General features: G+C 39.6%; 1 protein-coding gene across 1 annotated transcript in view; it reads right to left on the bottom strand.

The window, feature by feature from the left end:
- Positions 1-14,703, bottom strand: part of LOC127441398 (chloride channel protein 2-like) — a 62,373-nt gene that overhangs the window by 5,392 nt on the left and 42,278 nt on the right. Inside the window, exons 13-23 of the mRNA XM_051698777.1 lie at positions 14,470-14,539; positions 12,088-12,198; positions 11,551-11,761; positions 11,309-11,442; positions 9,335-9,513; positions 7,954-8,062; positions 7,777-7,823; positions 2,235-2,300; positions 1,522-1,560; positions 414-518; positions 64-150 (exon numbers count right to left, since the gene is read on the bottom strand). Coding sequence (XP_051554737.1) covers positions 64-150; positions 414-518; positions 1,522-1,560; positions 2,235-2,300; positions 7,777-7,823; positions 7,954-8,062; positions 9,335-9,513; positions 11,309-11,442; positions 11,551-11,761; positions 12,088-12,198; positions 14,470-14,539 — 1,158 coding nt within the window. The remainder of the gene's footprint in view (positions 1-63; positions 151-413; positions 519-1,521; positions 1,561-2,234; positions 2,301-7,776; positions 7,824-7,953; positions 8,063-9,334; positions 9,514-11,308; positions 11,443-11,550; positions 11,762-12,087; positions 12,199-14,469; positions 14,540-14,703) is intronic.

Genomic DNA, 14,703 nt, shown 5'->3' with positions numbered 1-14,703 from the left:
AAGAGGCAATGAATCTCTCTCACGCATAAAGACAAGATAATAAAAGAATACAACCAAACAAACCTCCTTTAAAGAGACAACCCCAACTAGACGGCCAGTGCTGGTGACATAAGCATGATCCAAGCCAAGAAGTGAGAAAATAGTGTGTGTCTGTGACGCACAAAAGGACAGAGATAAAGGGATGAAGTTCTTGCTTCATTGAAGGGCAACTGTGATAGCAGAACTGTCTTGTTAGTTTTCCAAATAAAACCCCCTTTTTTTTTTTTTTTTTTTTAAGCACAGAGAAGAATGTTTATTTCCTTTCCTCCTGAGAACTCGACTTTCTAAAAAGCCTTTAAAAACATTAACAACACTTTGTGTGAATGACTTCCTTACGTTTCAGCGATCTTGGTTATGATACTGTAAGTCCTTACCTTATGCAAAGATGTCCGCTCCACCAGCTGAAAGGGGGCAGGGTCTATTTTACAATTGTTGAAATTTACAGCCTCATCCAACTGTTGCTCCTCCCATTCTGCTATCTGACAAAAAAAAAAAAAGAAATTGTTTGAGCTATTGAGCAACATCTTTTAAAAAGGTAAAAAAACAGACGGGGTAATTTTATGTGAGGTTTAATATAATGTATGCAATATTATAAGATGCAGACCATAAAAGATGAAGAAGCTACAGAGTTAGCTTTGTTATGTGTCCTCCAAACCAGGTGCATACAATATAAAGCTATTAATATAATGCTATTTTTTGTACAAGCAATGACTGACAGAACATTTAGTCAGTTGCAAGGTTTATATTATATAACACCACCCACAGTGAAATCTCACTGGGACAAAATTCAGCTTCACATGACTGTATATTAAACATCAAATATGTTTTTATTGGCTGTGATTGTGTTGTGATGTGCAGCATTTTTGCTTTCAGTGTGGGCAAATAACTTGTACTCAGATTAGGGGCCATTTATAACGAACACGTTTTTGCAATTGTTTTTCTACGTAAACGTGCGCTAGATGAGGCTTGTTTTTTTCCGCATAGAAACGGCACTTTTTTAGATGCCATGTCAAGTTCACTTTTAAAAAATGTCTCGAGACACCTGTGTTTATCTCTATTCATTGCAAGAATACGTTCGGTCTGAACGGTCCCTTAGGCCACATCCATACCCATAAATTTTCCTTTTAAAAAGCATTGATTTTACTACGTTAGCGCTTCTCATCCACACTGGAACGGTGTTTACCTCCACTGAAAACAGAGACTTTCAAAAACGCTCTTCCTAACTGCAAACTTTAAAACTATGACTTCAGGAGTTTTTAGACTTCAATAGATCAGTGTTGCGTGGCCTTAGTTTTACAAAAAATATACATTCTAGAACACATCCTATAATGGAATGGAAAATGGAAGCATTGACAATACCTTGGAATGTGTGATTACACCATTGATACACTTTACAAGAATCTTAGATCATTATGAATCGTTATTAGGGGCATATGACATCTTGATTCAATAAGTCTTTATCAGTAAACACAGTAAGTTTACCTCTGCTGTTGACATGTCATCTTCTACATCAGGAGTGTCCTGAAAACGAGTTAGAGTTAAACATAGAAATGCACTATATTGTCCCTTGCATACACTCGCCTCTACAAATGATCATGCAATTCACTTTGTTCACAAGACAAGCAACACATACTAATGTAATCTACCGAAGCAGCTCAAGCTTTACTAAACATAAGCAAGCTTAAGCAATACATTAAACGCAGCCCAGGGGAGGGTAAGGGAGATTGGATGTCATTAAGAAGGCAATAAAGAAATAAGACGAAAGGTTGTTAATTTGGTTGGAGAGTTCAAGGCTCAAGGTTAAATTGGACTTCAATCTGAAGCTTTGTTCAGAAGAAACAGTGCTACCCATGAAATTTCCTGATATCCGTCTTTAGGTATATGGACATATGAAGCTCCTAGGCTTGTTTTCAATCTTGATAACCGCAAAAATCAAACCATGCGTCACACAAACGCACTCATCCCATGAGAGACAAATAAACTTCATTACATGGCACGAATCATCTTGTAAGTCAGCATGTTCCCTGTTCCCTAGAGGGAAAGTACTAAAGTGGAGTAGAGTTATCAATACAGTGCACAGGCAGAACTCAATAAGGCCTCTGTGCTGTAAAGGCCCTATTGACTGTGCCACTGCCACCCCCAATAATGCATGTTTGTGGGTAGCAGAAGAAAAAGTCTCTGCTGCGCTCTCTTACCGCCATGGTTATCTTCACACGCTTGAGCCTCCTGCTCCTCTTAGGAGCCATGGGGCCAGCATTGCTCTTCCAGACAGAACAGATAGAAAAGGGAGGAGCATAAAGCGTTAATGCAACTTTAATGCAATGCTCCCTCAACAGCTGTACCTTCAACATTAGCTATTATCAAGGGACACAGTTAGAGCCAAACATTGGTCCTCGAAATTGAAAGGCAGAAAAGGGTGATGTATGACAAATGGAACAGCCAAAATCCCTCGTTAATGCTCGGCTAACAGAACATTCCCTTTACGCTGGTCAACAGATGCCGCTTGATAAGAGAATTCCTGTGGGAATCTAGTTTAGCAGGAGGTGAAAACTTTACAGAGTTACAATGAACAACAGACAAAAAGCTTTGATCACACCAGGGTTATTATAGTTTTGATTTGTTTAATTTAAAGCTAAAGTGTGTCACTTTTTCGATGTTAAAACACTTTCTTCTATTCCAGCTTATTATGCAGAGATAACTATAAAACTGAAAAACAGAAAACTGTAAACACTGTGTCTCTATGGTGCTATAAACATTCCTTTTTTGTTTGTTTGTTTGAGTGGCCCATCCAGCCTGACACAACAACATTGGTTCGACCAGTGGTGTAGGCTGGGGGAGAGACTATCTGTTTGTTTGATTAACGGCAAAGGGGTGTAGTGTTCGAAAAAGCTATGTGAAAACAATGTTTATTTCTGCAATTCTTTTTTTGTTCGGTTATGCTAGTTGTGCAGATATTTTTATTTCTGTTTTATTTTCAATTCATCATTCCAGTTTAGTTTTCATTGGATTTCACTCTCCGACTGTTAGTTTAGCTGTAGTTTGAAGTGTTTTCTAGTTTTAGTTTAATTACTTTTTATTGTAGCTTTAGTATTTAAAGGGATAGTTCAATTCTCTCATCATTTACTCACCCTCATGCCATCCAAGATGTGGATGACAAAGATTTTTAGAAAAATGTCTCAGCTCTGGTAGTTTATTTAATGCAAATTGCTCTCTGAAATCTGAAGATCCAAAAAACACAAAGGCAGCATAAAAGTAATCCCTTTGACTCCAGTGGTTAAATCTGTCTTCAGAAGCGGATATAATAGGTGTGGTTGAGAAACAGATAAATATTTAAGTCCTTTTTTACTATAAAGAAGGTGGTGATATGCATGAAGAATGTGAGTCGCCAAAAACAAAGAAGAATTAGAAAGTAAAAAGGGGAGATTGATAGTAAAAAAGGACTTAAATATTGATCTATTTCACACCCACACCTATCATATCACTTCCAAAGATATGGATTTAACCACTGGAGTCGCATGGATTACTTTTATGCTGCCTTTATGTGCTTTTTGGACCTTCAAATTTCTGACCACCATTTGTTTGCATTGTTTGGACCTATAGAGCTGAAATATTATTTTTAAAATCTTCCTTTGTGTTCTGCAGAAGAAAGTAAGTCATAAACATCTGGGATGCATGAGGCTGAGTAAATGATTAGAGAATTTTCACTTTTGGGGGAACTATCCCTTTAAGGGCTGCCAAGATAAAGCTCAAGTGTGTAATATCTGCGCCACTGTACAGAACTGGAAAAATTAATATTGTTTTCAAAAAGCCTTAGGAATACAACCTCCATCTGCTATTGATGGGACAAACATTGGTTGAGTCAAAGTTGTTGTGTCGGGCTGGACGGGCCGCTCAAAACAGAAGAATTTTATCGCGCCACAGTAACACAGTGTTTATAGTTTTCAACTAAATTAACCTATATATGGCTCACTTTTAGTTGTCTCTGCATATTAAGCTGAGATAGGAGACAGTAGTTAAACACCGAAAAAGTTACACTTTAGCTTTAATGAATTAACTAATATCAATAAAATATGTTTAATAGAGTTAAATTTCTCAGAGCAGTCTAGTGTTTCTGCTATCTTGTGGTATTTCCATGTTTAATGAATGTTTCAAATTTTATTATATACTGTGTATGTATATAAAACAAAAAAATTATTTAATTTAGTTTTGGAGTTTAGTTTAGTTTATTTTTTCCCCCAAATATGTTAGTTTTTATTTTATTATTTTCGTTTAGCTTTCATTTAGTTTTTGTCAGTGTTAATAACACACTGGTTCACACTGAACATACTGTAAATCCGATTTGTATCTTTTGGACTGACAGAGCACTGTCATTTGACAGTGTAGTCAACATCCTGAATCTATATCGGTAGGCATAGTAATGACTTGAGCATCAGCAAAGAGACACCAAGAGACATAAGACACTTGCTTTCATTATGGAAAGAGAGGATAATAAACTGAAAGTTATGCATCTGCTCATGTCCATCATGAAATCTCACCACGGTGATGAACTCATGAGAAAGCATTTGCATCAGAGGTTTGCTCATTCAACATTCAATACATAGAACTCAACATGAGTGAATTTAGACACTGCTGTAGACATCCATGATAACGGAAAACTATTTGAAATCCACTCTCACCATTCAGACTGAAATGGCATTTTTAAAAATCTTTTACAAATTTTAAACATATCTCAAACAACATTTTAACAGAATCAGAATGAGCTTTATTGCCAAGTGTTCTCATGTACACAAGGAATTTTTGTTGGTGATAGGAGAAACAAGTGCACACAGAACATTACAGTGAGACACAGAATGTAATACAAGGTAAGAGTATAAATAGACATACAAATAATAGGACATATAACAGAATGGCAAATGTACATATGCATCTGCTAATGTATGTGCCAGGTGTATGTACAGTTATTGAATTAAATCTGAGTGAATTTACATATGTACATAAGATATTTATTTACATTATTGTACTATGGGAGTCCTGAAGGCAGTTTAATTGTTCATGTGGAAAATGGCCTGAGGGTAGAAACTGTTCTTGTGCCTGGATGTCCTGGCGCTCAATGCTCTGTAGTGCTGGCCAGAGGGCAACAGTACAAAGAGGGAGTGGGCAGGGTGTGTCGGGTCCAGAGGGATTCTACTGGCACGTTTCCTCACTCTGGAGATGTACAGGTCTTGGAGGGGGGCAGCAATAATCCTCTCAGCAGTCCTGACTGTCTGTTTTAGTTTCCTTCTGTCTGATTTGGTGGCTGAACCAAACCAGACAGTTATAAATGTACACAGGACAGACTCAATGATGGCCAAGTAGAACTGTGTCAGCAGCTCCTGTGGCAGGTTGAACTTCCTCAGCTGGTGAAGGAAGTACAACCTCTGCTGAGCCTTCTTCACAATGGAGTCTATGTGGGTGTCCCACTTCAGGTCCTGAGAGATGGTAGAGCCCAGGAATCTGAATGACTCCACTGCTGCCACAGTGCTGTTCAAGATGGTGGGTGGGGGAGAGGATTTCTCCTGAAGTCCACTATCATCTCCACTGTTTTGGGCGTGTTCAGCTCAAGGTTGTTGTGAGACAGACAGCCAGCTGATCAACCTCCCGTCTGTATGCAGACTCATCACTGTCATGGATGAGGCCAATGACCGTGGTGTCATCTGAAAACTTCAGGAGCTTGACAGTGGGGTCTTTTGCAGTGCAGTCATTCATGTACAGGGAGAAGAGCAGTGGAGAGAGAACGCATCCCTGAGGAGCACCAGTGCTAATAGTGAGGGTCCCGGATGTGAGTTTCCCCAGTCTCACTAGCTGCTGCCTATCTGTCAGAAAACTAGTGATCCATCGACAGATTGGGGTGGGCACGGAGAGCTGGGTCAGTTTGGTTGAGAGAAGATCAGGCATGATGGTATTGAAGGCTGAACTGAAGTCCACAAACAGGGTCCATGCATAAGTCCCAGGTCTGTCGAGGTGTTGCAGGATATGATGCAGTCCCATGTTGAAAGCATCATCCACAGACCTGTTTGCTCGGTAAGCAAACTGAAGGGGGTCCAGCAGGGGTCCAGTGATGTCCTTCAGGTAGGCCAAAACCAGTCTCTCAAATGACTTCATGACCACAGACGTGAGAGCGACAGGTCTGAAGTCATTAAGTCCTGTGTTTTTTCTTTTTTTAGGGACCTGAATGATGGTGGAGCATTTGAAGCAGCAGGGAACTTCACACTGCTCCAGTGATCTATTGAAGATCTGTGTGAAGATGGGGGCCCCTTGGTCAGAGCAGACTTTCAGACAGGTGAAACATCATCTGGGCCTGAAGCTTTACTAGTCTTTTGTTTCCAAAAGACCTGGCACACATCCTTCTCACAGATCATAAGTGCAGATTGAGTAGCAGGTGAGGGGAGGAGGGGGGTTCCAGGAGGTGTTGGTGTGTGTGTGAAGTGAAGTGAAGTGAAGAGCGGGGGAGGGGTGTGACACTGGGCTTTTCAAACCTGCAGTAAAACGCATTCAGTTCATCAGCCATTAGTTGACTCTCTACAGAGCAAGTGGGAGGTGTCATATACTTGGTAATGCTTTTCAGGCCTTTCCACACAGATGCAGGATTGTTGGCTGAAAACTGTTTTTTCTCTGGTGGGGCATGTAATGTGTTGTTGGTATTTTGGCAGTTCACAGGTGAGGTTAGCTTTATTAAAATCTCCCAGAATAATAATAAGTGAGTCCAGGTGTTGTTGCTCTGTGTCTGTGATGTGATCAGCCAGCTGTTGCAACGCTGCGTTCACAAATGCTTGTGGCGGGATGTAAACATTCACCAGAATGAATTAAGAAAACTGTCGCGGTGAGTAGAAAGGCTTACAGTTGATGAAGAGCACTTCTAAATTAGGACAGCACATATTCTTCAATGCTGTTACATCTGTACACCAACTTTCGTTGATGTAAAAGCATGTTCCACCGCCTCTCGTTTTCCCCAATAACTCCACGATGCGATCTGCTCTGAACAGCTGAAAGCCCGGCAGATGTAACATGCTGTCCGGGATGACTTCATTCAGCCAGGTTTCTGTGAAGCACAGAGCAGCAGAGTTAGAAAAGTCCTTATTTGTTTGAGTGAGCAGAAGCAGTTCATCCATTCGCTAGTTGAATACTCGGCAGTGGAGTCCTAATGCCGCGTTGACGAAGCTTCACAAGCACGCCAGCTCTCTTCCCTCATGTGCGTCTTTTGGATTGCTTGTAGAGCACTGCTGCGCCTCCAACTATGACGTCTAATAAAACGTCTGAATAATCAAATGCCGAATATTCATCAGTTCATCCCTGGTGAAACTGATCAGGAAAGAGTGACAAAAAACATGACAAACAAACAAAAGAAACAAAAATGCTAGAGAGCTCCACGCCGAAGCAGCAATCTGCGGCGCCATCTTCCCGGTGTGTGTTTTGGATCATATTTGTAACAATAGGACTTCATCTATGTTTTTCTCTGTTCAGACTACAAGCAACTTAACGAATTATGCAAAAAAAATCTTATTTTTGAACAAAGCCTAAGACAAGGTTTGAAACATGAAGAAAGTATATCAAACAAGACATTTTAGGCTAATTGTGAAGCTGCTTTGCCAGATGGATCCACTTGTGCTTCTTGCCCCATATTCATTCTTTGTACACCTGTAAAATCTACAGCAATATAAGTGCTTCATTTCACCCACTCTCCCTAGAGAGCCATCTTACCTCGACTACCTCCTTTACAGGTTCCCTTGAGGAGAGATTTGGAGAGCCTGCAAAAAGAGGAGTGATTAGATTAGCACAAGATGGGTTCGTACAAGGAGTTCATTGAGAGAATGAAACAGTGGAACACGGCTTACATGTGTGGGAGTTTAAATGTATGAGTAAGTGTTAAATACACACTATTCAGTGACTCTGTGTTGCTGATCGCAGACACCGTCTTCAGGGCAGACTTGAGGGGGATCTGAGAGTTAGTCAGAGTGGGGCTGTAGGAGGACTCTTCAGTGGAGATCTAGAGAAAGACAGTCTGTTAGATCCACATATTAACAAGGTTAATTACTAATATACTCTCTTCACATACTAACAAATGTAGTGCTGAAATCAGCATTGTCTGCCTGCCATGCATTTCCCTCTTTGCAATGACTGACATAGAAAACAAAAAACAAAACAAAACTGAGTGTTGTGACATTAAGATTCGTTTGTTCTTCTTGTGAAATATACACAGCTGACTTAATTAAGCTGACAGCCTGAACATAATTAAAGTAATATTTCACCCCAAAGAGAAAACTTTGTAATTGTTTACTCATCCTCATGTCATTTCAAACCAGCATGCTGTTATTTTTACCATTGCTATATTCTGCCGTACAATAGCTTTGTGTGAGGAACACACCAAAATGTAGGTTCTTCTTCACTGTAAATCTTCTGCTCTCAAATCTCATTCTCCATTCTGCATGTTCGAACTTGCCTGTCATGTTTGATCACAAAACACACACAAACAAATGTAGTTTTGGCATAAAATCGGTCATGATGCAACAAGGCACCATTCTGGATAGACTGGTCTCACTGTGAATTTGGCGACAGTAGGTTGAATGTTCTTCAGCTGAAATCAGTCTGTGCTTACCGAAATTCAAACTACCAACCACAGTTGCCGAGGCTGGAAGTGTTGTTGAACAACATGTTTCACAAGTTCAAGTGCTGTTGAACTACACATTCAACAAGTGTTGTTGGGCACGCCAAAAGCGAGTTGTAAAGCAAATTGTTTTTAGCTGTAAATGACGTAATACAGTCAACAGTCACGCATTATTTCAGTGAGCATGATTACTTCCTGGTTTCCATGGGTCGAGAACCCGTGTCCCTGATGCTGCTCACGCAACATGCTATCAGTAGTGTCATAGGAAAAGGTAAAAACATTTGAATTGATGCAAAAATGTATCATGGGAGAAGGCACTTGTCAGTAACTCTGCAGAAATGGCTCGATTTCAGGGTACTGGAACATTTGGTAGCAACATGTCGACTGCCAGAGTAATCATGTGATGGAAAATAACAGCATATGGTTAAACTACATGAGGATGAGTAAATAATATAAAATGTAGAATTATCATTATGCGGTGAACTATTCCTTTAACCTGGTGTTGTATTATGTTTTTTGTATAGATCTACATGTATGTCTGATTCATCTAGAAATAAATAAATAAAGGGGGGGAAATGTAAGGACAGTTGCTTCATTCGCCTTTCATTCCTGTCTTTTTAATTAAGACTAGCGTCTTCTGTGTAAACCTCATACCAGGAAGCGTACGCCATGGGCAGTCTTGGGGGGAGAATCCTGGGAGAACGTGGGCACATGGGTGCCGTTGTCCTGGGCACGCTCTCTCAAGTACTCCAGCCTGCGAGCACGGCCGAGCTGCTGTGAGAGTAGGGACTGCAGCTGAGAACGCTCCATAGAACCCAGCAGGATCATGGACTCTGCAGCCAGGTGGGGACACAGGCAGGGGAGACAGCAGAGAGACCAGAGAGAGAGGGAAAGAGAGAGAAAGAGAGAAGTGAGAGAGACACTGCAGGAGAGCTGGAGGAATCAGGATAGCGAAGGGAAATGGAGGGAGGGCGGGAAAGGAGACGGATAAGGTAAAGAATGTGTCTGTCACTGGGTGAGAGGTGGAATTATGGGAAAACATTTCCATCTGTGAGCTTTCATTTGGGAACTTCAATAAAAGGTGCTGCTTTCTGAAAAAACAAGAACCGTACTAAAGGCAAAAAAACATTAAAAATATATACAGCCACATTTTTAGCCATAGTTTATTTGCATTTTTCCTTAAAGAACACTATCTGTTTTGAAGCATCATACAAACAACTCACACTAAACTGTCATTCATTCAGCTCATTTCCATTTCAGGCATCTACAACAACGAGGTCATGCTCGCTGCAGACTGTAGCGCAATGACGTAGTGGATTAAATCCACTACGTAGTCGATTTCTGTAACATACTGGATGTTTTTAATGCACACATGCACAATTGTAAATTACATTCGATTCTCTTTACAACTTGTTACAAAAATTATATAATTTAGTATTATCATGGCTTATTCGCAACTTTTTTTTGACAGGCTTTATTAATGGCCAAATAAATGTTATTCTTCTAGGGGAATACCAGGATCATTAATTGGCACATTTTTGGCCAAGTAACCATAGCGACCAAGCTGAACTTCGGAACAGAATGCACTTTTTGTTATTTAAAGACCAAACAAATCATTTTCTCTCCTCTCCACCAATAGCTGGTGTGTGGTGAGCGTACTAGTGCACTATGGCTACCGTCGCATCATCCAGGTGGATGCTGCACGCTGGTGGAGGTTGAGGAGAGTCCCCTGTTCACTGTGTAAAGCGCTTTGAGTGTAGTGTCAGAAAGGCGCTATATAAATGTAACGTTCATTCATTCATTCATTCCTATGTTAACATATTTCCTGTTGAACAAATTTTGATCAAAGGACTTGTAAATAAAATAGCCAATAGGCTTTAGTTTACATCAGCCATGAACAATGATTTGCATTATTTGCAGTGTGTTGCAGGTGGTATTAGGGGGAGTGACGTTCTCATTCTTAAGTGCATCTGATTGGACAAAAACCTGTGTAATGCAAGATGGGTCATCCATATTTTTGGTCCATTATCCCAGAAGGGAAAAACTGTACATTTTAAATGTGTATCTGTGAAAGATTAATTTTGTCAACTTCCAACTTCAACGTACAATAGCATATAGATGGCTTCACAGCTAAAATACAGACAAAAAGCCACACAGGTCCAATTTTCATTTCATGGGGTTTTTAAGTAAATAATGTGTGACATGACATATTATATTATATAATATAATATAATATTATATTATGTATTGCATTATATCGGCCATTAGCAACCTTGCACTCTAGGTATCGACATCAGCCATTGAAAACAATCACTGCTCCCTTCTTCCCAAAAATTGCTTCAGCAATTAAAGACTTTTGAGTGATTTCAGCAAACTGTTCTTCCCATTTGAGTAAAATAATAATAATAATAAAAAACATTAAAAGACTATTTCTGAATGTTAAAGGCAGTGGCCTGCCTTGACATCCATTCCACAAAGCTTAATCAGAACTCTCTCTTAAACTCTCTTAAAAAAAAAATGTGAGATAGTGTTTATGAATGAAGGACATATGCAGAACAAAAACTAGAGCTCAATAATTCCCTTAAAAAATGAATAGACATACAGGATTTTATGTACAATATGTCTCACCTTTGGACTCCACCAGTGCAAGGGTTTTAAGCTGGCCTGTTACGAGAGCTTCCTGTAGGTCCCGATAAGAGGAGGAGAGAGTGATATATCGCACGTCTCTCACCATTATGTCCTCTACACGGATATTATATTTCCTACAGGTAAAAAAGAACAAGATGGGGAGTTAGCACTCAAAAGGCCAGGGGAATGATTTGAGATTTAAAAATAATATCAAGGGAAAATGTAATAGCATAAGCTCTCACTCCTGTCCCCAGCCCAGCTCTGGCAGATAGGGAAGCTTCTGGATCCTGATGATGGAATCATATAAAGAAGGCTGCAGACTCTGAGCCACAGCATTGGCCAATATCACAGCGATCATCACAGGCAGGATGTGTGAGATTTGACCGGTCAGCTCAAACACAATGACAGCGGTGGACACGGTGTGAGTGACTGCACCAGAGAGAGCCGCCGCCCCTGTGGGAATCACCATTTCGTTCCGCATCAAATTACAGTAGCAGTCACCTACCGCAAAAGCCAACTGATTTCCTATTGTGCTCCTGACAAACTTTCTGCTTCACTGCACAATGCAGTGCTACTGCTGAAGCCATTTCCACAAGCAAGATCTAATTTGGCTGTTGGTCTGTGTGGGTTAATGAAAAATGTATGACTCTTGCATATAACACCCCGCAGGTTCAATTACATGTGTGAATAAGATATAGCCACGACGGGCTCAAACTGATGGGTTTTGAAAGAAAACAAATGGACATCCTCGAGAATGCTGACACAATGGACGCTCTCACCTACAACTGCATAACCGCCGGGAACTATGGGATATACAGTGCTGTCAGCGTGTATCCCTTCAGGGAAGATGGCAGCCATACTCTCACCAACCAGTCGACCGAATGCAGCACCTGTACAACACAGACATAGCATGGTACAGAAGTCCCAAAAAGTGTTTGGACACTTTTGTCACACTTCAAAATGTTATTGCATTATATTCAAAATATCAAATGGCATCTACAAACAAATTATGGAGAAATAACTTTTCTTTTAGTAATTCATTTTAAACAAGGTGATTTTAATGAACGTATGTAGTCTGTTCTCCTCAAGTTCACACAGGTGTCCTAGCAATTTAACCACAGATGCAGTTCACCACATTAACCCTTGTGAGATTTTTGTCTTTTTCATTTTAGTTTTTTTCAATCATTTTGGCTGTGTTAATGACAACGGCATAAATTTAGCCAGAGGTGTGTATTTTTTGGGGATTTTTTATATTTCAACCTCAGTTCCCATAATACATCTATAATACACTGTGTACACAAAACAGTTACACTCAGGACCTTCAGGACAAAAATGTCCCCGTTGAAACCCGTTAAAACTGCAATATTTGATCCCAGAGCCATTAAAGCATAAAATCATGAATTCTATGATATTATGCTTTCATTCCAGAGCCCTGGCTTCAAACTTTTTATTTTATATATTTTCCACCAGAAGGTGCCATTTTTCCATGTTTAGCCTATGGAGAAAATACATGCTTTTTTCCTATTTTCTGTTTGCTGCATTATAGAGCACTGCAGGCCAATTGAATAAATGATGCAGCTAAAATTGTGTGGGTGTGTTGGTATAGATGTCAGAGTGTGTTTTGTATGTGTGTATTGAGAAATTTGTGTGTGTGTAAAAAACAACAGTGGCATTATGTAAACAAACTGGCATTGAAAGGGTTAAAATCCTGAAAATTAATGAATATTTGGTAGTTATGATCAGGATTGATGTTGGTTAAAAAATCTAAGTCAGTGAAAGTGGAAAAGAATATTAATATATAATATTTTTATGGCAGTTTTTTGACGCAGACCCTTTTGTCCTCTAAGGTACTGTGTGAGGTTTTTTTTTTTAATCTAACACTGCACAAAAAATAATAATGCATCAAAATCAATGTTGTTGCTAATAATTGACCTATCCCAGACTGTGGTAATCCCAAAAAAAAAATATATATATATTCCCCTTAGCATTTATTATATGGAAAATAATTATTTTCCTTTTTTTTTTTTTTCTTCTCATAAAAAACAACAGTGGCATAATATATACAAACTGGCATTTAAAGGGTTAAAATCCTGAAAATGAATAAATATTTGGTAGTTATCAGGACTGATGTTGATTAAAGAAATTAACTAATTGAAAGTGGAAAATAATATTTTGGCAGTTTTTTGACACGGACATTTTTGTCCTCTAAGGACCTCTGAGTAACTTTTTTTTTTTTTCACCCAATTTGGAATGCACAATTCCCAATGCACTTTTTAAGTCCATGTGGTCACATAGTGATTTGCCTCAATCCAGGTGGCAGAGGATGAATCCCAGCCACCAACCCACACATCTTATCACATGGCTTGTTGAGTGTGTTGTCATGGAGACATAGCCACACTCAACTCGCCACATGCCCCACCAAGAACAAACCACATTATAGCGACCATGAGGAGTTTACCCCATGTGACTCTACTCTCCCTAGCAACCAGGCCAATTTGGTTGCTTAGGAGACCTGGCTGGAGTCACTCAACATGCCATGGGATTCAAACTAACGAACTAGTGAACTTCAGGGGTGGTAGCCAGCATGTTTTACCACTGAGCTAGCCAGGTAACTTTTCAGAACCAGAAAGTGTCCAAATACGTTTTGTCTTAATTTTGAATCTATTGCTTTATAATTTTAAATCGAACATTCTTTTTGTTAAATGTTTTGCTTAAAAAGTGTTGGTTTGATACTTTGTTATAAACTCCAAAAACAGTCATAAATTTTTAAGCGTAGCCTTAAACTTTTTGGGCATTTGGGTGTGACCAAAAAACAAAAACAAAAAAAACACATCAAATTGTTAACGCATAAATTATGAATACTTACATGCGATCAGAAACATTGACTCCACAATAGAGCTGCAGTGATTTGACCACTTTACGCACAGTGTCTTTAGTCATTCAGACAGTGATGAAGGATGGAAATGGACGACATGATTGCGGGAAAAGGAAAAACAACCATTTAGAAGAAATTAAAACATGGTGTGACTATGACAGCAAAAAATGTTCAAACCTGCTCACTCATGCAATAGTGGCTTGAAATGAAAACCAAAAATAAAGCATATCCCACAGTGTTGTGGTATGACTGTGAAAAACACCCGCACTATGCTATAATCACATACCAATGAGGAAAACCGGCATGAAGGCCCCGCAAGGCACGGGCATCGTCGTGGCCAGAGCTGACATCCAGAACTGAGGAAAAACATTCAGAACATTCAGAACCAACATTCAGATGGTCAAACACTTGATCAGAGGTGCATTGAAATACAGTAATACAATATGATACATGATAGGTAGGTAGATAAGCAGATGGACGGATGGATGGATGGACGGACAGACAGACAGACGGACAGACG

This window comes from Myxocyprinus asiaticus, chromosome 5, assembly GCF_019703515.2.
Source record: "Myxocyprinus asiaticus isolate MX2 ecotype Aquarium Trade chromosome 5, UBuf_Myxa_2, whole genome shotgun sequence".
NCBI lineage: Eukaryota > Metazoa > Chordata > Actinopteri > Cypriniformes > Catostomidae > Myxocyprinus > Myxocyprinus asiaticus.
The sequence above is the reverse complement of the archived record's forward strand: the minus strand, read 5'-3'. Positions and strand labels throughout refer to the sequence as shown.